Source organism: Myxocyprinus asiaticus, chromosome 46 (assembly GCF_019703515.2).
Source record: "Myxocyprinus asiaticus isolate MX2 ecotype Aquarium Trade chromosome 46, UBuf_Myxa_2, whole genome shotgun sequence".
NCBI lineage: Eukaryota > Metazoa > Chordata > Actinopteri > Cypriniformes > Catostomidae > Myxocyprinus > Myxocyprinus asiaticus.
The window spans coordinates 15472734-15498474 of NC_059389.1; the positions used below are offsets into that span (position 1 = coordinate 15472734).

A 25741-nucleotide genomic window follows, 5' to 3' on the forward strand; every position below is an offset into this window, starting at 1 on the left:
AGAAGAAAGAAAGTCATACATATCTGGGATGGCATGAGTAAATGATGAAATATTTTTCATTTTTGGGTGCACTATCCATTTAATGAACAGCAGTTATTAGGCTTGCTCTTTAATATGAGGACAGAAAAGCTGATTAAGAAGATACTTCAACTTAAGATGGTGTGCTGGTCTTTGTTGGTTTAGCGGGTCTCCCAGGCTGGTATTAAGCTGGTATATAACTGACAAGTGCTCAACCAGCAAACCAAACCAACCTGACAATGTTGCCATGTATAAAGACAGAAGTAACTTATTTAGTACTAAATTTAATTTCAAAAACTCACATTAAGAGCAAACGTTTACATCACAATGTAAATTAGGATGTTTGAACTGTCACTCTGCATTCCCTACACTAGTCTTGGTTCAGAAATCTGAAGAATGTGAAGCTCTAACAACCACTTGAAATTATATCAGAGAAGATGCCTTTAATGTTTTCTCACATTCATAACCTATGCTTCCATGTTGAACAGGACATTCTGCGAGGCTTTCTTCCAGAGGAGCCAGCTACAGTTCAGGGTGGCAGACGGTGTCACTGACTCAAAAGGGCAAGGTTTAATTAAGTGTAATCATAATACAGAAAAAGTCAGGAGAGGAACAGAGCAAATAGAAGATACCTACAAACTGTCCAGATCTCCAAGCTCAGGTTTCACCCCCTTGCTTCATACCTTGGTCAGCTATCAGCATAAACATGGTCATCGAAATCAACTGACACCCTGCTAAAATTGGTAGCCATCAAATCCCAAGAACTGGCGCAATGCCTTGCAGCCATATCCATTTTCTATAGAGGAAGCTTTGATCTGCAGTAGCTTAAGGTGTCGAAGTCAGCAGCCCCTCAGCACTAAGTCTCACAGTGTGAATCTGCTGAGCCTCAGTAGCAGCTGTTCCTTCGTTTGGTTTGTCTAACAAACAAAAACATTTGTTGACCTTAAATTTTGCAATTAGGTATTGATCATGGTCTTTTTATGTCATGTCATAATGTAAATGTAAACTTTAGATGTAAATGTGCTCATAATGTTTCAGAGACTGATAATTTGAAAAATCTCTCAGCAGCATTTTACCTATCATCTGAAGCTATCATCGCCCATCACCCATACATCAGGCTGTATCACTCCTGAGGCCTGTACCATAATGCTAGTTGAACAAACTCAGGGTTACATGATTGGTTTCGAGTTGTCAAAACCTAACCAATCCAATCAGGCTTAATTGGTGCCATGATGCAGCTCATCAACTTTCTCAAGCTTTGACCCTGAGCTTTAGATTTGTTCATGCACGCGTGGGGATTTACAGTACCTCTGCTGAAGGCCAATTATTACGAAAACATGAAGAATTTAAATACATTTTAACAGTACAACAAGAGATTGTTATAAAAATATGAAACATTTAAACACATTTACACTGCGCAAGAGATCACTATGAAATCATGTTGAATTAAAACTGGATAAAGAAACACCGGGGCTGATGCAAAAGCTCAAGAGGACTGCTGGAAACAGATTTTGAATGTGATACATTTATAAAACAGCTTTTATATCAATGCGTAAGTGAATTATTTTAGTTCCTCAACGAGAACACACAGGATTATTAATTTTAAAATCTTAAAAACTTAATGTGAATTCGAATAGCTTTTATAATAATTTAAATTGAAAGCTTAATATCATTTAATACTACACTGAAAAACATTTGGAGTGGAGTTTACTAAAAAAAAAAACAACCTAGGAAACAATTTCCACACAGAAATTGCTAGTAAACTTAACAGAACATATTTTCAAGTAACGGCTACACACAGTTCTTGGTGACTTTAATTAGAAATTCTCATGTAAAGTTTACTTTGCAATATTTTGTTTCAAGTAAATTTTACTCACTCTTTGTTTTTACATATCACTTAAGAAGTGTACTGGCATTTCAAAGCGTATTTAACGTACTTAGTCATGTAAAACATGACATATGGAAGCCTTCCACGGAAAAGTTTAATGCATACTATTTAGTCATTAGACAACATCACCTAACTTTAATGGCAATAGAAACAAGATCCAGAGCTGTGTACACAGACCTGAACAGTTGGTGCACAAAGCACGATGACGGTAACAATCAACAATTCATTTTTTTGATCATGAATGGTTAATTTTGAGTAAAAAAATTTACTTAAGACTTCACTAAGCAAGAATTTTCTAAACGTGACAACAAAATCAACAATAAAATGGTAAAATCAACTTGCACACATAGTGAAACCATGCAAGCTCATTAATTATTTAAGCATGCTGGGGAAATCAGCTTCAAAAAGTTAGGTAAAATTTACTTATTTCATTTACCTGTGAAATTTACTCAAGTTAGCAAATAAATATGACAAATTTTCTAGGATTGATACATGATGATGCATTGTAAAGATAAACAATCATAAATAATATTTACTTTTAAGCTAGAGTATTAATTTTTACATGTTTGAATTGAGTACAAATGTAGAATTTACTTAAAACTTTCAAGTTCATGCTTTAACTTATTCAGTGTAGAAAGTACTTAACTTTTTTCTGCTAAATTTACTTCAGTGCGGTGTGCGGATCATCTTGTTTTTGAGACTGTTAAAAATGTTATGTATCTAAGCACCCTGAACCAGTAGAGCGCAGTGATTCCATTTCTTTGATTGCTAAATTTACTTTACCACAAAATATATTTTTCAGGGTTTTACAGATTTTTTCATGGAAAGGTATGCAAAACAAATTATACTCCCTTAAAGATATTAATGAAATAAGTGTTGTGAGATATCTCACTGGTCTCTGTGACAGCTGTAAACTCTGTAAACAGCAAACACAAATGTGTCAGCGGGCCGTTGTCTCTGACGCTTTCAACCTGTCAATCAGTTTGCGTGTTTTCATAGTATTGTAGTTGCAGCTAATTTTTGAGGCTTAATGCCATTTTTAAGCCATGTTGTTCATAACAGTTGAGCGTGGATGGTGCGGTGGATGGCGTGAAGCCTCCACATGCACTATGTCTACGTGGCAACGCGCTCAACAAGCCACATGATAAGATGCGCGGGTTGACGGTCTCAGATGCGGAGGCAGCTGGGATTCGTCCTCCTCCACCCGGATTGAGGAGAATCACTACGCCACCACGAGGACTTAAAAGCACACTGGGAATTGGGCACTCCAAATTGGGAGAAAAAGGGGAGAAAAAAATATCACTAACAGCACCTTTAAAATAGGCTGCTTTTGAATAATTAGAAAGCACTCTGGGGGCCTGGGTAGCTCTGGAGTTGTGAGTTCGAATCCAGGGTGTGCTAAGTGACTCCAGCCAGGTCTCCTAAGCAACCAAATTGGCCCGGTTGCTAGGGAGGGTAAAGTCACATGGGGTAACCCCCTCGTGGTCGCTATAATGTGTGGTTCTCGCTCTCGGTGGGGCGCGTGATGAGCTGTGCATGGAGGCAACTGTAGATTCGTCCTCCGCCACCCGGATTGAGGTGAGTAACTACGCCACCACGAGGACTAAGGCTGTGTTCACACTGCAGGCAAATATGATTTTTTTTTCTCAAATCAGATCTTTTCAGGCAGACTGTCCGCACTATTAATCGCAAGTGATAAAATCAGATTTGCGCGTTAAGACATAACCAACCTATCTGCATGGGTTGATTTGGTAACGACGTAGGCGTACCCACGTGACGATGCTTCCAAAACAAATGCTATCAAACTATCAAAACTCATCTGGATGCAATCTGGATATGCAAAAAATCTGATTTTTAGTGGCAGTCTGAACATACCCTTAGAGAGCATTGGGAAAATCAAAAAAAGCACTCTGAATACTTTATGCTATAATACGTCGTATTCTTTTTAAAAGACGTATTTTGTGTACTACTAATATTGGACTTCAAGTAAAATACTGTGGTCCATGAAAGAAAGTGTTTGAAGGGGAAAGAAGGATTGATCCCTTTCTATAGCCATCTTGTAGAGTGATTAAGCTTTTAATATTTTAAAATCGATCATTATTGGCAGGTATTATATTAATCCATATTACTAGCTGTTTTATAGATAGACGAATATTATATTAAATATTATTATATTCTATTTATATTTTTATAGATATTTTCTATTTTATGGCAAGAGTAGTTAAATGAAAACCAATTATAATGTATTCAAATGCAAGATCCCATCTGCTGAAAATCTATATTTAGACTCTCAAATAAATAATTTATCATGAAAGGTTGCTTTAGTGTATTTCTAAGATTTATTTTCTGTAAAGTGTGCTTTAAGAGACATGAAGGAGAGTTCACTGTGTCAGATATGTCACTTTACTCACAGCTGATTGGTTCAGTATCTGCTAGCGATCTGTTACCCAAAACAAAACATGCTACAGAGCATGTTAGCCGTGGAGTGTAAGTTACTATGGCGATAAACACCAGTAAAGGCTCACCCACTTTCATGGTACCTAAAACCCAGAACTGATGCAAACTAAACTAAAACTTACCTGGCTAGCCACCTAAACTGGCTTCATGGTACAGGTACTTCATTGTAGCTGCTGAAAATGACACCTGATTAAAGGGATAATTCAAATAAAATGAAAACTGTCATAATTTAATTTTGATCCAAACCAACATGACTTACTTTCTTCAGTAAAACAAAAAAAGTATGTGTTTAGCAGAATGTCCAGGTAGCTTTTCATAGAGCACTGGAACTGGGTCTGCGAAGCTCCTAAAATGACAAAAATGCAAAACAAAATTACCATTAAAGTAGTCCATATGACTGTATTCCAAGTTTTCTGAAGCCATACAAAGGCTCCCTTTTTATTTTTGGAGCTTAAAGTCTACAAGAAACAGCGCTTGCAACCAATTTTACTTATGAGACACATTTCTGGTTGAAGCAGAATATTCAACAAGAACAAAAATGTTTTGCATTTTTGTCATTTTAGGAGCTTGGCAGACCCAGTTCCTGTTCTTTATGTAAAAGGGCTACCTGGACATTCTGCTAAACACCTCCTTCTGTGTTTCATAGAAAAAGAAAGTCATATGGAATTGGAACATCATGAGGGTAAATGATGACACAGTATTCATTATAGGGTGAACTATCCCTTTAAGAAGAAATGTGATGTCACATACAGCTCAACTCCTGATCCAAAACATATTTAGTATGTGAATGAGTACAAACTACACTACACACCCCAGTGTGTTTAAGGTACTATCACACACAGGGGATGGTGAAAATATTAAGATGTCTGTTGGACAAGTGTAATGAAAGCTGATAAACTAAATGGAGAAGGAAGGAGGTATGCTCATCTAAGCTTTATTTAGACATGGGAAAAACTCTTGTATGGTTATGTACAGGACTGCACAGAAGCAAAGAATATCTTTAAAGCTGAAGTATGTAACTTTTCAGTGTTTAAAAAACTTTCTTCTTTCCCAGCTTAATGTGCAGAGACAACTATAAGTAAGAAATTCATAGGTTAATTTTCTTGAAAACCATTAACACTATGTCTTTGTGGCACTATAAAATTCCTGTTTGTTTTGAACGGCCAGCATAGACCATCGCAAACATTACTCAACAAATGTGTGAGTTGGAGGCGGGACTATCTGAGTGTTTGAACAACTGCTAGGGGCATATTTGGAAAGCTGTTTTGAAAACATTGTTTATTATTACGATTCCGTTCAGTGGCGCTAGTGGTGCAGAAATTACAAACTTCAGCTTTAATTTAATTATCAGCTTCACAGACTGCAACTCAACCTTAAGATCTTTGATATTTGAGGGCTTAAGTGTTGTCATACCTGAAAACATGACAAATTCCTTGTAGATGTACTATTACACCATTACATTTGAGGTGGAACATGAGACCAGATCCCTTGGGGAGCCTTATGGCATCTGAACAGGCATCTGAACATTACAGGAATTCTATGCTGACGTTTAGGGTGTGAATGGAATGATGATACCATCTCCCGTAGGGCTGTTCTTCATTCGCATGGCCAGTGCTGCTGCCATCCTTTATCAGAATCAGAATCAGAATGAGCTTTATTGCCAAGGATGCTTACACACACATAAGGAATTTGTCATATTGACTGAAGCTTCCAGTGCAGGAGAATGCAACATTATATATATATATATATATACACTACCATTCAAAAGTTTTGAAACACTTGACTGAAATGTTTCTCATGATCTTAAAAATATTTTGATCTGAAGGTGTATGCTTAAATGTTTGAAATTAGTTTTGTAGACAAAAATATAATTGTGCCACCATATTAATTTATTTCATTATAAAACTAAAATGTTATTAAAAAACATTTAAAAAAATTGATGACTTGGACCAAATAATAAAGAAAAGCAGCCACTAAGTGCCCAACATAGATGGGAACTCCTTCAATACTGTTTAAAAAGCATCCCAGGGTGATACCTCAAGAAGTTGGTTGAGAAAATGTCAAGAGTACATTTCTGAAAAATCTAGGCAAAGGGTGACTACTTTGAAGATGCTAAAATATAACACAGTTTTGATTTATTTTGGATTTTGTTTAGTACAACACAATTCCCATAGTTCCATTTATGTTATTCCATAGTTTTGACCAGTAGTGTGTATATATATATATATATATATATATATATATATATATATATATATATATAATAGCGCAATAATGTTAGAATATTTTATATATATACAGATATTCAGTTATGTGCAGGTGATGTAATGTATTAAGGAAGGGGTAGGATATGTTAAAGAATATAAATGAAATATGGATATAAGTAAGACTGGATGGATTGAATATTGCACATGGTTGTACTGACCAAAGGAAAGTGTTTGGGGGCAGTTTTAACTGTTCTTGAGGTGGATGGCCTGAAGGAAAAAACTGTTCCTGTGACTGGCTGTTCTGGTGCTCAGTGCTCTGTAGTGCCGGCCAGAGGGCAAGAGTTCGAAGAGGAAGTGTGCTGGATGAATGGGGTCAAGAGAGATTTTACCAGACCTTTACGTCACTCTGGATGTGTACAGTTCTAGCAGGGTAGGTAGGGGAGCACCAGTAATCTTCTCAGCATTCCGAACTATCCTTTGAAGTCTTCTGATGTCTGACTTGGTAGCTGAACCAAGCCAGACAGTTATAAAAGTGCAAAGGACAGACTCAGTGACTGCTGAGTAGAACTGTATCAGCAGCGCCTGTGGCAGGTTGAACTTCCTCAACTGGTGAAGGAAGTACAACCTCTGCTGGCCTTTTGCAAAATTGAGTCTATGTGGGTCTCCCACTTCAGGTCCTGTGAGATGGTAGTGTCCAGGAACCTGAATGACTCCACTGCTGCCACAGTGCTGTTTAGAATGGTGAGTAGGGTCAATGTTGGGGTGTTCCTCCTAAAGTCCACTATCATCTCCACTGTTTTAAGCGTGCTAAGCTCCAGGTTGTTTTGACTGCACCAGATGGCCAGCTGTTCAACCTCCCTTCTGTATGCAGACTCATTGTCATCTTGGATGAGGCCGATGACTGTAGTGTCATCTGCGAACTTCAGGAGCTTGACAGAGGGGTCCTTGATGGTGCAGTCATTTGTGTAGAGGGAGAAGAGTAGTGGGGAGGGCACACATCCCAGGGGGGCACCAGTGCTGATTGTACATGTGCTGGAGGTGAATTTCCCCATTCTCACTAGCTGCTGCCTGTCTGTCAGAAAGCTGGTGATCCACTGACAGATAGAGCCAGGAACAGAGAGCTGGGTTAATTTAGTCCATAGGAGAGCGTGGTTGATGGTGTTAAAAGCCAAACTGTAGTCTACAAATAAAGTCATAAATCCCTGGTCTGTCTAGATGTTGAAGTATGTAATGCAGTCCCATATTGACTGCATCATCCACAGACCTGTTTGGTCTATAAGCAAATTGAAGGGGATCCAGAAAGGGTTCAGTGATGTCCTTCAGGTGGGCGAACACCAGTCTCTCAAATGACTTCATGACCACAGACGTCAGAGCGACAGGTCTTTAGTCATTAAGTCCTCTGATCTTGGGTTTCTTTGGGACGGGGATGATTGTGGAGTGTTTGAAGCAGCAGGGAACTTCACACTGAACTTCACACTGCTCCAGTGATCTGTTGAAGATCTGTGTGAAGATGGGGGCCAGCTGGTCAGCACAGGATTTTAGACAAGTGGATGAAACACCATCTGGGCCCTTTGCTTTTCTTGTCTTCTGTTTCCAGAAGACCCGGCACACATCCTCTTCACAGATCTTAAGTGCATGTTGAGTAGCAGGCGAGGGGAGGAGTGTGGTGTCAGGAGGTGTAAATGTTTGTGTGCTGTGAAGGTCGGAGTGGGTGTGGGTTGTGTGACTGGGATTTTCAAATCTACAGTAAAACACATTCAGGTCAGAATAGCTTATTTTAGCCACTCTAATCTCCTTTGTCAGTCTGTATTTTGCCTGATTGTACAAGATTTTATCCCCACTTCTGTAAGCATCATCTGTTGTAAACCATGGTTTGTCATTGTTGTATGTTAAATAAGTCCTAGTAGGAATGCACATGTCCTCACAGAAACTGATATATGATGTCACAGTATCTGTGAGCTCGTCCAGGTCTGTGGCTGCAGCTTCAAAAACACTCCAATCAGTGCAGTCAAAGCAGGCATGTAGTTCCAGCTCTGCTTCACTGGTCCATCTTTTTACAGTCTATACTACAGGTTTAGCTGATTTTAGATTCTGCCTGTAGGTCAGAAGAGGATGAACCAGACAGTGATCAGAGAGTCCTAAAGCTGCACGTGGGATTAAGTATAAGTGTTAAGCTTAAGTGACTGGTGTTGGCCCACCTGAAGGACATCACTGAACCCTTTCTGGATCCCCTTCAGTTTGCTAATTGAACAAACAGGTCTATGGATGATGCAGTCAATATGGGACTGCATTACAGACCAGGGACTTATGCAAGGATACGATTTGTTGCTTAAGGTGGTATACTGCTTACTATCAGCATTTTCCTCCCTTGGGAATCCTTGGTCTCTCCACCCTGGCAAAGGAGATTTTCCTGTTTATCAGGACCATCTCCAGGAATCAGTTTGATGCTTTATTGATTGCTCAAAAGTGCCTCACTGATTTATCATGACTGTTTATAACCACATGCAGAATGTTAGGACAATGTTGTGAATATCAAATATAGAGAGAGGTACTGCAGAGTTATCAGAGCTTACTAATCATATAGATTTCCTTGAAGGGCTCTTATGACCAGTAAATTTGCAGGCAACACAACGCAATATTCAAAAATTTGCATGAGAAACATTTTAGTTGTCATAATTGAAGGGTTTATTTCTTTTGTATGTTTGAAGATAATAATGGTGACATGTCAGTTTGACAAGCACAGCCCATTAGTGTCAACAGTCTGCTGTCAAATGGCCAGAGGGCAGTGCAGGGGTCAAGACCTTGAAGTATCATGCAATTGATCAGAGCAATGGTTTTTACCCAAATGTGTTAAAGTGTTTGTAGATTAGTTTACCCCAGAATTATTATTCTCTCATCATTTACTCACCCTTATGCTGTCTCAAACTTGTATGACCTTTAGGTAACACTTTCTATGAAGCCCATATTTATAATGCATTGTAAAGGCATTATACATGCATTAATCTGCATTCATAATGTCTCATAAAACACCTTATAATAAGATATAACTTCTCATGGATAATTATAACTACATTTATAATACATTATAAGACTTCCCCTATTCATAGTTACACTTTAGAGTGTAATGCATTATAACACAAGCAACATCCAATTTTAACGCAGCAGAAGCTAATAAAGTTAATCGTATAAGTCCTGTAATGCAAAAGCAGCATAGTGTAAACAGTCAAAGGGCTTTATGATGTGATTTTACAGTATTATAAATTGTCTTAGTCTGCTTTAAGTATAGTAACAAAAGCAATATCTTCTTATAAACAGCTATAACATTAACTTGTAACATACAATTAATTGCAAGTCAAACTTATACAATGGAAGTTATTTAAAAAAAAAAGGTAAGTCTCCAAATAAGATGTACAAACATAAAGTTTGATTTTTTTATTATTATTCTTGGTTGATTTTACACCCATGAAGATTGGCTACATGCATGATCAACAGTACCTATTTAGAGTTTCTGTTATATTTTAACCTTGTAGCTTTACAAGTATTTTTCATAACCACTCAAGGACATTCACAGAGTTGTCCCTTAGCCACTCTTGCGTTGTCTTGGCTATGTGCTTAGGGTCATTGTCCTGTTGGAAGGTGAATCTTCAGCCCAGTCTGAGGTCCTGAGTGCTCTGGAGCAGGTTTTCATTAAGGATATCTCTGTATTTTGCTGCATTCAGCTTTCCTTCAACCCTGACCAGTCCCCCAGTCCCTGCCGCTGAAAAACACCCCCACAGCATGATGCTACCACCACGCTTCACCGTTGGGATGGTATTGCGCATGTGATGAGTGGTGCCTGGTTTCCTCCAGACATGATGCTTGGAACTGAGGCCAAACAGTTCAATCTTCGTTTCATCAGACCAGATAATCTTGTTTCTCACAGTCTGAGAGTCCTTTTGGTGCTTTTTTATGTGTCTTGCACTGAGGAGAGGATTCCATCTGGAATGCACGTAAGCTACATTTCAAGTGTCATAGCAAAGGGTCTAAATACTTATGTCAATGTGACATTTCAGTTTTTTCTTTTTAATACGTTTGCAAAGTTATAAAAAATCTGGTTTGTACTTTGTCATTATGGCATATGGAGTGTAGGTTGATGTGAAAAAAATAATTTAAAGCATATAGCATAAGGCTGCAACGTAACAAAATGTGGAAAAAATTAAGGGGTCTGAATACTTTCTGAATGTACTGTACTGAATAGGTAAGTATTAAAATGCATTATAATTGTGGCTAAAAATATTTATGAGAAGTTATAACATATAATAAGGTGTATTATGAGACATTACTAATGAATTATAATGCCTTTACAATGCAATATAAATATGGGCTTCATAGAAAGTGTTACCGACCATTCTTCAGCAGAACACAAAAGAAGATATTTTGATGGAGAAATTAGGTGTTTTTGTCCATACAATGTAAGTCAATTGGGGTCCAACACTTTCAATCTCCAAAAATACATAAAGGCTGAATAAAGGCTGAATACAGGTAATCCATACAACTCGAGTGGTTTAATCCATGTCTTCTGAAGTGATACGATCGGTTTTGGGTGAGAAACAGACCAAAATATAACTCCTTTTTCACTCTAAATCTTTAAATCTGCAGTCTTCTTGGTGCGTTCATGATTTGAAACTTGAATACACTTACTCACTCCTGACACATGTACACACGCTGTACACAAGACATGGATTAAACCACTTGAGTCATATGGATTACTTTTATGCTGCCTTTAGGTCCTTTTTGGAGCTTGAAAGTGTTGGACCCCATTGACTTGGTTCTTATAGATATAAACACATGATATCATTGAAAATATCTTCGTTTGTGTTCTGCTAAAGAAAGAAAGTCATACGAGTTTTAGATGGCATAAGGGTAAGTAAATGATGTGAGAATTATCATTTTTGGTTGAACTATTCCTTTAATACAAGAGAGGCTGTCAACACATTACAATCTTTGTATCTGCTCTTTGGATTTCTGTTCTTTATGTGAACTAATTTCTTATTGAATGATGCAATTAAAACTCTCAAAATAATTTTTGATAGAAAATATAAAATCCTCATGACAGCCTGGCTATCACCAGCAAATCTGATATTTAATATTACAGTGCTAAACAACATAATAATGTATACACTATAATAGAATCTGAGACAAAGTTATAAAAACCAAATCACGAGTGATATTTAATGGATAAAATAACTTATCTGACCTCTATTGTAGGACATGTAGAATGCCAGTATAACAATAAAGATAACAATTTGAAGTCAGAGATAGCATGAATCATTGCCAATAGACCTAAACAGTTACAGAAAAAAACATTGACAACTCTGCAGGAGGAGTGGTCATTCTCTATTAATCAGCACCAATGAAGCTGAAGTATGATCACATTTCTTCTTGGGGCCTCATGTTCTTAGTTGTGAAATCATACCCTGTAACTGCTACTAACGCCTCTGCTTAAAGTGTTATCATCTGCAGGTGCTCAGATGTCAGTGAAGTAAGCACTTTCATGCTTCAGTTCAAGAGGCCCCATAGCAACACTAAAACTGTAAGAGTGTTTGGATATTCCAACAATTATTTAAATGTAAACTGTTTGTAAACTATTAGTATAGTTAGAATTAATTACAATGAAATGACTAATTAAAAAAAAAAATGTTTAAACTAAGAACAAAAAAAAAAAAATAAGCAAAAGAAACCTCATTTAATTATAAACCTTCATTTAAATGCAAATGTATATCCTTTACAAATCAAATTAATATTTGTTTTTATTTGACATATTATTTTATACATTTTATATATATATATATATATATATTGATTATTAAAATGTATTTGATAAACACAATAAATCCACATTTACAGTATTCATCTGCTTTAAATTACATGTTCAAACATTTGACTCAAATTTAGAAGACCCCAGGCGCATAGCTTCAATGTGCCAATCAAAGACAGGGTGGACTTTGCTGTCTCTAGCACTGTGAGTCTTATATCTGTTTGAGCGGTTGGCTTAGCATGTTGTCGAAACAAGTCCTGTTTACTTACAACAATACGGCTGTTTTCATTTAGAAATACATTTTTTTCTCCCAAAGTTTTAGAAGTTCAACAGGGCGAACAAGAGGTGGACATCAACATTCAGGCCATTAGTTTAGGGCTTTATTGCTGTCAGGCTGGATTTTGCAGATCCTAAAAACTGGTGGAGTGGGGGGAAAGTGAGGAGGCACAACAAGTACCATTCTCGAGGGACAAAGACAACCATGTCCCGAGAAAACCAGGATGAGACTGTGGACCATGTTACCCCTCTTCAGGATATCTACGATGTGGAACGCACTGACCAGGAGTGCTGCGAGAGAGTCTTTTTCAACATTTCAGGTCTGCGTTTCGAAACTCAACTTAAAACACTTGCGAGATTCCCAAACACTCTGCTTGGAGACCCATGCAAAAGGATGCGGTTCTTTGATCCATTGAGGAATGAGTACTTTTTCGACAGGAACAGACCAAGCTTTGATGCAATCCTGTACTTCTACCAGTCTGGCGGAAGACTGCGAAGACCCAACAACGTGCCGGTTGAAATATTTATTGAAGAAATCCGATTTTACGAGATTGGTGAGGACGTTATTGATCATTTCCAAGAGGATGAGGGATTGTGTAAAGAAGAAGAACGCCCGATGCCTTCCAGTGAATTTCAGCGTCAAATCTGGCTGATGTTTGAGTATCCTGACAGTTCTGGGTCAGCCAAAATAATCGCTGTCATATCTGTAATGATCATCCTGATATCGATTGTTATCTTCTGTGTAGAAACTTTGCCCATATTTAGAGATGAAGATGTATTCAATAACCACCTTGCACCGAATGTAACTACTACTGGAAAAAGGTCCAGTCCATTCCCAGATCCATTTTTCTTGTTGGAGACAATTTGCATCATTTGGTTTTCCTTTGAACTGTTTGTAAGGTTTCTGGCTTGCCCAAGCAAAACTACCTTCTTCAAAGACATCATGAACACCATAGATATTGTGGCAATTATTCCATATTTCGTTACTTTGGGATTAAACCTTGCAGAGGTTGAATCAAGCTCACAACAGACTCTGGCCATACTGAGAGTTATCCGCTTGGTGCGCGTCTTCAGGATATTCAAACTCTCACGGCACTCCAAGGGTCTCCAAATTCTCGGCCAGACACTACATGCGAGCATGAGAGAACTTGCACTATTGATATTCTTTCTTATCATTGGCATCATATTGTTCTCCAGTGCAGTTTACTTTGCCGAAGTGGACGACCCAGAATCTGCGTTTACAAGTATCCCTGACGCATTCTGGTGGGCAGTTGTGACCATGACAACTGTTGGATACGGAGACATGTGCCCCATCACTATTGGGGGCAAAATTGTTGGATCAATGTGTGCCATTGCAGGAGTTCTTACAATCGCCCTGCCGGTTCCAGTAATCGTGTCGAATTTTAACTACTTCTATCACCGTGAGAACAATGAGGAGCAGCACGTGCAGTACACGCACGTAACTTGTAGTCAGCCATTGGCCTCGCTGACTGACCACAATAAGAGTGACAGTAAACCGTCTCTCATCAAATCAGGCCATTCAAATGACGACAATTTAAATTCATTTGGCGAATTCAATGAATTGGAGGAATGTACAGGAAAATGATGTGTAAGAACAGAAAGTACCTACGTCCAAAACATGCGCATCTCTGCGAGTATACCTGGTGGCTTTCTTATCAAGATTATATTCAGTTAGGTGTGGTAAAGACCTTATTAACAGCAGCGCCATCTTTGATTTATGTTGGGAATGACAACAAGGCTTTGAGGGATAGACGTATATTCTCTTCAATGGTTGTCCGTTTGCTGCCGGCACGCTGCACGAGTCTGTGTTTGTAGCTTGCTAGTCAGCTTAGCGTTGCTTATTCTTGCTTATTCACATTCATCGTTTTTGATTTACTGTGAAGCTGCTTTGAAACTATGTGTATTGTGAAAAGTGCTATACAAATAAAAATGACTTGACTTGACTTGTACAGTTGTTTGAAGTGTTTTTGGATCATTCTGCTGATGACACATTGAAAAAATATCTTTCCAATACATTTCAGTTGACAAAAACTTCTAAACAACATGAGTTGTGGAAAATTAGATGAGATTTAGGAGCTTTTTGAAAGCTTTATACAGTGCATGCCATTGGAGAGACAATAAGTCTGTCCCCTCACAGCCTCATTTTCATTCCCATCAAAGATGGCGCTACTGTGAAAAAGGTCTATAAAGTAATGCAAAAGAATATTGGTGACAGTTGTGACTTTAAAATATAATTAAACACTATAAAACTGTAAAACTGTTGTTCCGGCTTTAAATTCTGATTGTGTAAATGCATATCTTCCTACGTCACTTAACAGCCTACACATATAATTACTATTTTACTTGGCTGAAGAATTTTTTATTCTGATTATTATTATTATTTATAAGTGTTGTTCATAAATGCAACTATTTATTGAACAATGTTGTCTTTTATCATAAAAGCTGTTTTTTCATTTGTTCAAAATGAGCACAACTTGTACAAGAATGTACAAGCTATTTTATGAAAATTGAGTGCTACTGTGCAGCTGGTTTAGGTCTTCATAGAAACTCCTGCATCATTCAACAACCAACCATCTTAGCTGTAAACTGTTAACATCTTTGCGGAAAAAAAAAAAAATTACGTTAGAGATGGGTGCATGTCTTATAATGTGTCACTCACTACCATGATGTTATTTTTTAATAACAGGTTGCAGCAAATGTATATATGCAGTATATATGTAATATATTTGTATTTTAAGCATTTTTGTAATACATTGTAATTTATATATATTTGTAATCTAGACTTTATTCAACCATTATTTATAAATTATTTTAAGATTTGTTTAAGCCTTAATAATGCCATTGCCTTGTGATATATATATATATTTATTTTTTACTTCTGTCTGTAAAACTTGGATAGTAAGTACTGCCTTGTGGCTTACCTGTGAACTTATTTATGAGGTGCTTTAAATTTACAAATGTTGCATTTTCTTAGGATCATATGTCATTCTTGGAGTTATTAAGAAAATGAATGGTCTGACACTATAGATCCGACCCTGTGGGCTTGTTGAATTGAGAGTGCAAAACAGATAGCTATGTTGCAGGTGTTCTTGGTTAAGCTATCATTTATTGTGTCATCATAGCATTTGTTTTGGCTATTAAAGAGCCCACATAACAGCCTCAGGCCAAGTGAAAGACATATTTTTGTTAAACTTTAATGTGGTATGAGTTTTTATCTTATTTTTGGTAAATAAATATTTTGTCATTTTCATAGTCAAAGTTTCTGTTTCAATCACTTCATTTCTCTTGATACATTTATTTCAAGTGTTGGTCTGTATGTTAATAGGGAGTGATCCAAAATGATGGATTGCCCATATGACCATAAATGTTGGAGTGATCATGAATATTATTCCCTGAAATTTATAGGGAAGATTGAAGATTTATAGGCTAGTTGTCACATGGGGAAGCTGTCACAAGGACTATATCTAACCAACTATAAGGTTTTGAATCAAAAGTCTAATTACACAAATGTGTGGCCCATTCACTTTCATTGTAGTGCCTCATTGCAAGCTTGATTTTTTGCCTCTATTTTTATTTTATTTTTTTGCTAGGAGGAGTGAGTTGAAATTATTTGTATGCTGTCGATTGAAGGAAAGAGTCAATAGCTTTTTGTAGCCAATACTTTAAGGTGTGTGCCTATCAGAAAAATGTTTACTGGAGCAAAAAGTGTGCTGCAACAAGCCCCAGTTACCCCTATTTCATTTTCACCTCCTTTTATGTAATCTTTGGATATTCTAACATGCTAACCATGCAAAAATGCCAGTTTTCCACTGGCACTGCACTGTTGCATGTTACCTTGAGTAATGTTGCTGACTAGACATATTTTAAAACGCTCTTTTTGAACCCTGCATCATTCGCTGTACAGTAGCAATGGCTCAAGAAAAACTTACAAGTGACCTAGAATAAAATGGTAGTTAGTGGGTGTCCTTTTCATAAATGAGACTTGAAATTTTGTGAAATGCTGTAGAGACATGAAATTATACTATAATCAATGTACACAAACATTATGTATGTATAATGTTATTGAATGTTAAAATGGATAAACAGAATAGGGATTGTATTCAGAGGGAGCAATTCTTGAAAAGTCAGTGCATTAAAAAGATCAAATTTCCCCCAAAATCTTGAAGACAAAGTAGGTTTAGGCATGGCCAGTTTAACCAGCAGAGTAATGAAAACCTCACTTACCAAACTGCAAACTACTACATCAATAATATATAACAAGTGGGATCTATGACACATCAGACAGCACTGATTAATGACTCCTGATGCATTTATGTTGATTGAACTAATCACTGGTAACCCAACAAAGTGCATACATATACTGAGGGGAAGTCATTGAATGGCAAAGTGAGGGGAGGAAAAGGCTGCCCATTTCTTATTCATGATATCTAGCAGTTAAGAGCTCACTCCAGCTGCTGTTCTAATAGTACCTTATAATGAAAACTGTTCATACTCTGGTTGCCTGATAGACATATTCATGATTGGTGTGCAAAAAATTAGAAATGTTACTGGTCAAAAGTTTTGAAACACTTGACTGAAATGTTTCTCATGATCTTAAAAATCTTTTGATCTGAAGGTGTATGCTTAAATGTTTGAAATTAGTTTTGTAGACAAAAATATAATTGTGCCACCACATTAATTTATTTCATTATAAAACTAAACTTTAATAAAAAATTTTAAAAAAGTTTTTTAAATTGATGACTTGGACCAAATAATAAAGAAAAGCAGCCAATAAGTGCCCAACATAGATGGGAACTCCTTCAATACTGTTTAAAAAGCATCCCAGGGTGATACCTCAAGAAGTTGGTTGAGAAAATGAGTACATGTCTGCAAATTCTAGGCAAAGGGTGACTACTTTGAAGATGCTAAAATATAACACAGTTTTGATTTATTTTGGATTTTGTTTAGTCACAACATAATTCCCTTAGTTCCATTTATGTTATTCCATAGTTTTGATGACTTTAATATTATTCTAAAATGTGAAGAAAAAAATAAATTAAAAAAATAAAAAAAAATAAAAATATATATATATATATAATAAAGAATGAGTAAGTGTTTCAAAACTTTTGACAGGTAGTGTAGGTTTAAATTAACTAGGTTTCTAAACCTCACAAATAGACTCTTATGTATTACATATTTGGTTTATATGTTTGGTTTGTGCAGATATTTCTTTATTTCAGCATTTCCTCTCGCCAAATCAACTTCAGTGTATCCACCAAATCCATGCAGTGCATTATGTGTTCTTTACACTAAATGCACTGATCAATGAGTCCAGTGGTGTTTACATCGATTAACAATGCTTGTGCTCCACCTACTGGTGGATTAGAGGAAACATCACTGTCTACATGAAGGAGACCCCTTATTCGGGTTAATTTAATTAAACAGTGTTCGCCTATATAGTATCACGTCTTAACACACACATCTAAACACACCCACTATAAGAAGCTCAACTAAACATTACTGTATAGCATCAGAAATAGGCAGTGGTCTACATTCATCATAGGCTAAATTTGTGAATTTCCCCCACTATTTTAAATGATAAAAGTGGCATTATCAAATAAGCGAATCGCAAATGTAGGCTAATACAGACAAAAACGTTTAAATAACAATAGCTTAGAAACTCATTCTAGGCAACAATAAAAGTGCAATTTAGGAAAATAGTCACAAAAATGAATGTAACAATTCTAAATATTCTTTCAAGCGAAAGAGCTCTATCTGATGTGCTTGCAAAACAGGCCGTCCGTGCTTCTGAAACTACATACACCCACGTAATTCTATAAATATTCCAACCCCCGCACCATTTCTATTCGCAAACAACACGCGCATGGAGATATGCGTCTTTGTAACACTTTTGGTTGGAAAAAACAGTCCCCTCGTCGCAGTATTCCTTGAAGAAGAGCCCTTCAGAGAAGTCGTCTTTTTATTATGGTTTTTGGTAATTGTGGTCAGAGAACATTTAAAGGATCTGTGCACATTACAGTACTCGGCGAATCAGATACTGCGCCAGTGTTGGCACATAAATGCCCTCGCGCATTGCGTGGACAAGCACTTGTGGCCACGCGCGTTAGTACAGCCGGTCTGCATTGCGTCGAACCCCTCCCCCATTCCACTTTATGGCTCTCCTACGGTCCTACCCCCCTCTCCTCTTTCTCCCATGTGCAATGCAGTGCAACAATATGTTGGGCATGATTACGGAATTATTCCCTCTCCCCTTATCGATTCCCCCTTTAAGAACCCTTTCTCTTCTAAACACCCATGTCAGGGTGTCCAGATGAAACAGAGCGCTCGTCATATTGTCTACTCGTAAGAGGGAAATTTTGCTGATGCAGTAATGTCTGGAAATGGTATTGTTCGCTTTTGCCCCCTTAATGTATCTCCCGCCTGAGCTGAACTGCAGCATTACAATTCTCATGCAGTATAAGCCATTTACACCAAGGTGCCGCCGCACGAGCAGAACGTTGCGGCTTCGTGTTGTTTTCTTTAAGCGCTTCCCGCTTGTCTTTTAGCATACATCACCCGTTTATATTGAATGTGAAGCTTTGTAATCCATATTTTCTTTATTATAGCATCGTTTGAGAATGTCGTGAATAATTTCCGCTATGGATGTGAGATTTATGACGCGCGAGGACCTCAGACGAACAGTTCGAAAGTGAGAATATGTGAAGAACCTTTAACAAGAGCAATTTATGCAAGAAAAGGGAAACGGGTGCATTTCAGAGAGGAGACTGTCGGCAGAAGACGAATTCTATCAGTAGCGAGGTAAGAGCTAAAACTACATACGTTTAAAGTGAAAGTGATTTTCATTATTGATATCTTTTTTTTTTCTTTTTTTTTCAATCAATAATTTACTCAAACTGATGTATAAGCAACTGATTAAATCATGTGTTTTCCTATTCAAATATGAAGTGAAGAAGTAGGCTGCATGTACTGTATGTCTGGATGGAGCAAAAGTGACACTGTCCTGTCACATCTTTTCAAGAATAACCTAAATGAGCATAATGATGCAGAGTTTGCCCTTAAGGCTCTAAACTTCTGTGATTAATACATTAACAAGTAAATAAATAAATAAGTGTGAACTTGCTGAGCTGGCAAATATTGCCGCTGTTCGATCCATTTTTCTCTGACTCGGTGACAGAGGCAGCCGTATGCAGCGGAAAGGAGCGATGGTCGAGTCAGTGACAACCGCAGTGGGGCCACACTGAAGAAAGATCAAGTTATCCCCTGTCCGGGGATCAAGATAGAACTGAAGGTCTGGAATTGGAGAAACGGAGAAAGTCTTTGGAGGGGGAGCAATTGGATGTCTGCACAATATCATTAATTCCACAACTCCTGCAGAGCTCCAACTTTGACCTGCAGGATGACAGTCATGGCTGGGGATAACATGGATGAGACCTCTGCTGTGCCAGGGCATCCACAGGATACGTACCCCCCTGACCACGACGATCACGAATGCTGCGAAAGGGTGGTCATCAATATAGCGGGACTGCGCTTTGAGACCCAGCTCAAAACCCTCGCCCAGTTTCCAGAGACACTGTTAGGCAACCCAAAGAAAAGGATGCGCTATTTCGATCCCTTGAGAAATGAGTACTTCTTTGACAGAAATCGGCCAAGTTTTGACGCCATCCTCTACTATTATCAGTCCGGGGGAAGACTGAGGAGGCCGGCAAATGTCCCATTGGATATGTTCTCTGAAGAAATTAAGTTCTATGATCTTGGGGTAGAGGCGATGGAGAAATTCCGCGAAGATGAGGGCTTCATCCGCGAGGAAGAGCGGCCCTTACCAGAGCGCGAGTTTCAACGGCAAATGTGGCTTCTATTCGAGCATCCCGAGAGCTCAGGGCCAGCTAGAGGAATTGCTATTGTGTCTGTTATGGTCATTTTAATTTCCATCGTCATTTTCTGTTTGGAGACTTTACCTGAACTGAAAGGGGACCCTATGGGACGGATACAGACTATTGGCAACACCACCTTCTACTTCAAACCAAACATCTTGACCGACCCCTTCTTCATTGTCGAGACCCTCTGTATAATCTGGTTCTCCTTTGAATTGATTGTGCGGTTCTTTGCGTGCCCGAGCAAAGCGGCCTTCTTTAAGAACATGATGAACACCATTGATATTGTGGCCATTATCCCCTATTTCATCACACTGGGCACAGAGTTAGCTGATGAAGCAGATGGAAAGGAGGGCAAGGGGGAGCAGGCAACATCACTGGCCATCCTCAGGGTGATTCGTCTGGTCAGGGTGTTTAGGATCTTTAAGCTGTCCAGGCACTCCAAAGGCCTTCAGATTTTGGGGCAGACCCTCAAAGCCAGTATGCGTGAGCTTGGATTGCTTATTTTCTTCCTGTTCATCGGAGTCATATTGTTCTCGAGTGCCGTGTATTTTGCAGAAGCCGAGGAAGGAGAGTCCCATTTCAGTAGCATCCCAGATGCATTCTGGTGGGCTGTTGTGTCAATGACTACCGTAGGCTATGGGGACATGGTACCGGTGACTATAGGGGGCAAGATTGTTGGTTCCTTGTGTGCTATCGCCGGTGTGCTGACGATTGCCCTACCTGTGCCTGTCATTGTATCCAACTTCAACTATTTCTACCACAGAGAAACCGAGGGAGAGGAGCAAGCCCAACTCCTTAACGTGAGCAACCCTAACATCTCCTCTGATTCCAACTCCAGTCGTCGCAGCTCCTCGACTGTCAGTAAGTCTGAGTACATGGAGATAGATGGAGACATAAACAACAGCATCGACAACTTCAGAGAGGCCAACCTCAGAACTGGCAACTGCACTATCACTAATCAGAACTGTGTTAACAAAAGTAAGCTGCTAACAGATGTCTAGAGCTAAGTCATGTACTGACTGTCACATATGAATGCTTACTTTACCTCCTCTTGTGAGCCCTTGCAATGCGAATATCTCTACAATGCCAATGAAAGAAAAACAATAGACCAAAACGTATAATATAATGGCAGAAAATAAGGCATATCATTTAGTATATAGTTAGCATAACACATTTTTAAAAAGGATGATTCACATTTACCATAAAAAATGTACAACAACCACAGGCGCTCACCTAGCTAATTGTCCGCAGGCATTGAAGGACTTTGATGTGATTGTTAAAACATCACGCATGGACTGCAGATTACATTTCCGCAAGCTGCACACTGCTTCCAGGAACGTGCAAAAAGATCTGCAGGGTGGACACGTTGTCGATAGGTGGTTTTCTTCACAGTTTGAGATCAACTGACCAGCAAAGCACCTTATATGAACAAGACTTATCTTCTGCTGGGATGCTATGGAGGCCAATGTCATCACCTCATGGACATCCGCGTTGCTGCTATTTTCCAGCAGATGCTGTAATTTAGATATCACCAAGTGATTAAATGCCATGCCCTTTATATATAAGACAGCACAATGCAGAAAGAGGAGCCTCATAGTTAGCATGTTTAGATTATCCTCATTTTGATATTGGCATGCGTTGGACATTACCTCATAACGATAGGATATCGGTTCCTATTTTTCTTTTCTTTTTTTTCCATGAGCTCCCCTCTCCATTTATCTCCTCTCATTTGTCACCATGAAAAGTGCACTAGTGTGTCATGATTTGAGATGCTTATAATTTAGGTGTATTTAAAGACTGAATGTTTAACCTTATGGGAAACAAAATCTTAAAGATATCATAGCATGTCAAAAAAGCATTATGGCCTAATCAACTAAGGTACTGTGTATCCTAGTATATTTAATGCATGACATCAGTATAATACAGCTTGTTGCAATTGAGATACCTCATAAGGGTATCCTTGTTACAATCAGGGAAACTAGGGACTTTGATTCCTGACATTTTCTGAAATGTGACAAAATATATATGCAAGCCCGGGTGCTGGGATGCAAACTTTTCAAAAGTAGTCAAAGACACAGAAAAAGAACTATCAAGAGATTATCAAATGCATATTACTCATACTAAGTGCACCTGTTTAAAAAAAAATAATTATGTAACTTAAATAGTGCTATGCATGGGCATTCTCTCTCTCTCTCTCAAAAAAAAAAAAAAAAAAAAAAATTATACTTCATGATTCCATTCTGCAATCAAATTTAGGATATTATGGATAGAAATATGCTTAATTTACCTTATCAGGATGCAAAAGAAAAACACAGAAGAATTATATATATTAGTTGCTAGTGCCTTTGACCCTCTCAGCAACAGATAGATGAAAGTGCCTATGAGTTAAGACTGAAGTTTTAGGCAGGGCAAGGGAACATTATCTGCTCTGTATGTAATATATGTTGGGGCTGGTCATTACAGTGTATACAGAATGCATTTAAGTTTTGTTGTGCATTAAATTTTTTTTAAATATGACACATGGTTGTCAGGCACAAATCCACATTTTCTGTGTTTTTTTTAATATGAAATTGGACATTGGAAGACATTCACTTGAGGGAACCTCTTAGAGTTTAGAATCTGCCTTTTGTTGTGGTTTAAATTGGTTGTGCCATAATATTCTACCTCAGTGAGGTCACTGTACAGCTCACTGTAGAGCAGAACATGAGAGAACATAGAAGTGTGATACATCTACAACAAAATTAATACACTTTAAGTACCCCAGAATTAGCCTTTTTAAAGCACTTAGAACAAATGCAACAATACTACTGCCTCTGACCCTCAGATATGTAATGCTCCCTTGCTAAGCACAATCAACAGTCAATTCAGTTTGTTTCTGTTTATTAACCCAGTCCTTTTTTGAAAGATCTGGGAGAGATACATTAAGATAACAGCACAGGCTTCTCCACAGGGTACAATTACACCTGAGTAAAAAAAAAAAAAAAAAAAAAAGAAATCTGTCATTTTGAAGTATGTCCTCCTTTTTGTAGACATTTCATATGTCAAAAAGTGGTATTTACCACATTGAAGGAATGTTCTAGGTTCAATACAAGTTAAGCTCAATCAACAGCATTTTTAGCATAATGTTGATTACCACTCAAATTTATTTAAACTTGTCCCTTGATTATCTGAAAAAGCTAAAACCGCAGTGACATTAAGGCACTTAAAATAAAAGTGAATGAAACCAGTCCATAAACAAAATATTTAAAGTTTAAAAAGTATAGCCACAAGGCATTAACATTATACATGGTTTTAGTATGATAACGTTTTCTCGATCTTATGTCATTATGGCAACAAAGTTGTGATCTTGGACATAACTTTATACAGATAAGGTTAGAAAGCCATTCTATCACACAAAAATCATGTTAAAGGAATAGTTCACCCAAAAATGAAAATTCTCTCATCATTTACTCACCATCATGCCACATCCCAGATGTGTATGACTTAAAAGCACATAAAGGCAGCAAAAATGTAATCCATATAACTTCAGTGGTTAAATCTTTGTCTTCTGAAGTGATTTGATAAGTGTGGGTGAGAAACAGATCAATATTTAAGTGCCCAGTAGGGGGTGCATGCATGAAGAATGTGAATCACCAAAAACACAAGAAGAAGAATGTGAAAGTGAAAGTGGAGATTGACTGAGCAGGGAGGAGAATTTATAGCACAACCCCAATTCCGAAAAAGTTGGGACATTATGAAAAATGCTAATAAAAACAAAAAGGAGTGATGTGTAAACTTTATTCACCCTTTGTTATATTGAAAGCACTACAACTACACATTATATGATGTTTTACCTTACCATTGTTTTTTTATGTACAGTAATTTCAAATCAGATGATTGCAACACACTCCAAAAAAGTTGGGACGAGGCAATTAAAGACTAATAACAATTTGATGAGTTAAAATAACAAGGCAATGTGAAACAGGAGATGTTAAACTGGTGAGGGAATCGTGTCATAGTATATAAGGAGCCTCCAAAAACAGCCTAGTCTTTCAAGAGCAAGGATTGTTCAAGACTTATCAATTTGCCAACAGATGCTTCAGCAAATAGTCCAGCACTTTGAGAACAATGTTCTCCAAAGACAAATTGGAAGGATTTTGTGCATTTCACCCTCTATAGTGCACAATATAGTTAAAAGATTAAAGGAATCTGGTCAAATCTCGGTGCGTAAAGGGCAAGACAAAAACCACTTATGAATGCACGTGATCTCTGATCCCTCAGACACTGTCTTAAAAAACATCATTCAACTGTAATGGATATTATGAACATGGGCTTGAGATTACTTTAGTAAACCTTTGTTAGTCAACACCATTCGCCACTGCATCCACAGATGCAAGTTAAAACTTTACTATGCAAAGCAGAAGCCATACATCAACACTGTCCAGAAGTGCTGCTGACTTTTCCTGGCTCGGTCTCATCTTAGATGGAAAGTAGAACAGTGGAACTGTGTTTTTTGATCTGATGAGTCCACATTTCAAATAGTTTTTGAAAAACACAGTTGTCGTGTTCTCCTGGCCAAAGAGGAAAAGGACCATCCAAGCAGTTATCAGCATCAGGTCCAAAAGCCAGTGTCTGTATGGGACAGGGGTGTGTCAGTGCCCATGGCATGGGTAACTCGCACATCTATGAGGGCACCATTACTGCAAACAGATATGTACACATTGTGGAGCAGCATATACTGCCATCCAGCACCATCTTTTCCAGGGACGTCCCGGAATTTTCAGCAGGACAACTTCAAACCACATACTGGCCGAATAAGCAGAGAGTGTGGGTGCTAGATTGGCCTGCCTGCAGTCCTGACCATCTCCAGTTGAGAATGTGTGGTGCATTATGAAGCACACAATATGGCAACGAAGACCCCATGCGATTGTGCAGCTGAAGACCTGCATAATGGATGAATGGGGGAAAATTCCACTTTCTAAACTTAACAAACTTGTGTCTTCAGTGCCTAAATGCTTAATAAGTGTTATTAGAAGACATGGTGATGTTTCACAGTGGTAAACACTCGACTGTCCCAACCTTTCTGGAGTGTGTTGCAATCATCTGATTTGAATTACTGCACATAAAAAAAAAACCAATGCAATTCACAAGGTAAAACATCATATAATGTTTAGTTGTAGTGCTTTCAATATAACAAAGGGTGAATATAATTTACAAATCACTC

At 37.9% G+C, this 25741-nt stretch overlaps 2 protein-coding genes across 2 annotated transcripts; both read left to right on the forward strand.

Moving 5' to 3' along the window:
• Positions 1 to 10540: 10540 nt before the first annotated feature.
• On the forward strand, positions 10541 to 14607 carry kcna6a (potassium voltage-gated channel, shaker-related, subfamily, member 6 a). The gene is made up of 2 exons (XM_051689633.1): positions 10541 to 10559; positions 12684 to 14607. The coding sequence occupies exon 2, from the start codon at positions 12849 to 12851 to the stop codon at positions 14247 to 14249; it is 1401 nt and encodes a 466-aa protein (XP_051545593.1). The 5' UTR covers positions 10541 to 10559; positions 12684 to 12848; the 3' UTR covers positions 14250 to 14607.
• A 4332-nt stretch (positions 14608 to 18939) lies between these two features.
• kcna1a (potassium voltage-gated channel, shaker-related subfamily, member 1a) lies at positions 18940 to 24032 on the forward strand. Its single transcript, XM_051690237.1, has 3 exons — positions 18940 to 19047; positions 19270 to 19462; positions 19839 to 24032. Exon 3 carries the CDS (start codon positions 20061 to 20063, stop codon positions 21537 to 21539), a length of 1479 nt encoding a protein of 492 aa, XP_051546197.1. The 5' UTR covers positions 18940 to 19047; positions 19270 to 19462; positions 19839 to 20060; the 3' UTR covers positions 21540 to 24032.
• The last annotated feature ends 1709 nt before the right edge of the window (positions 24033 to 25741 follow it).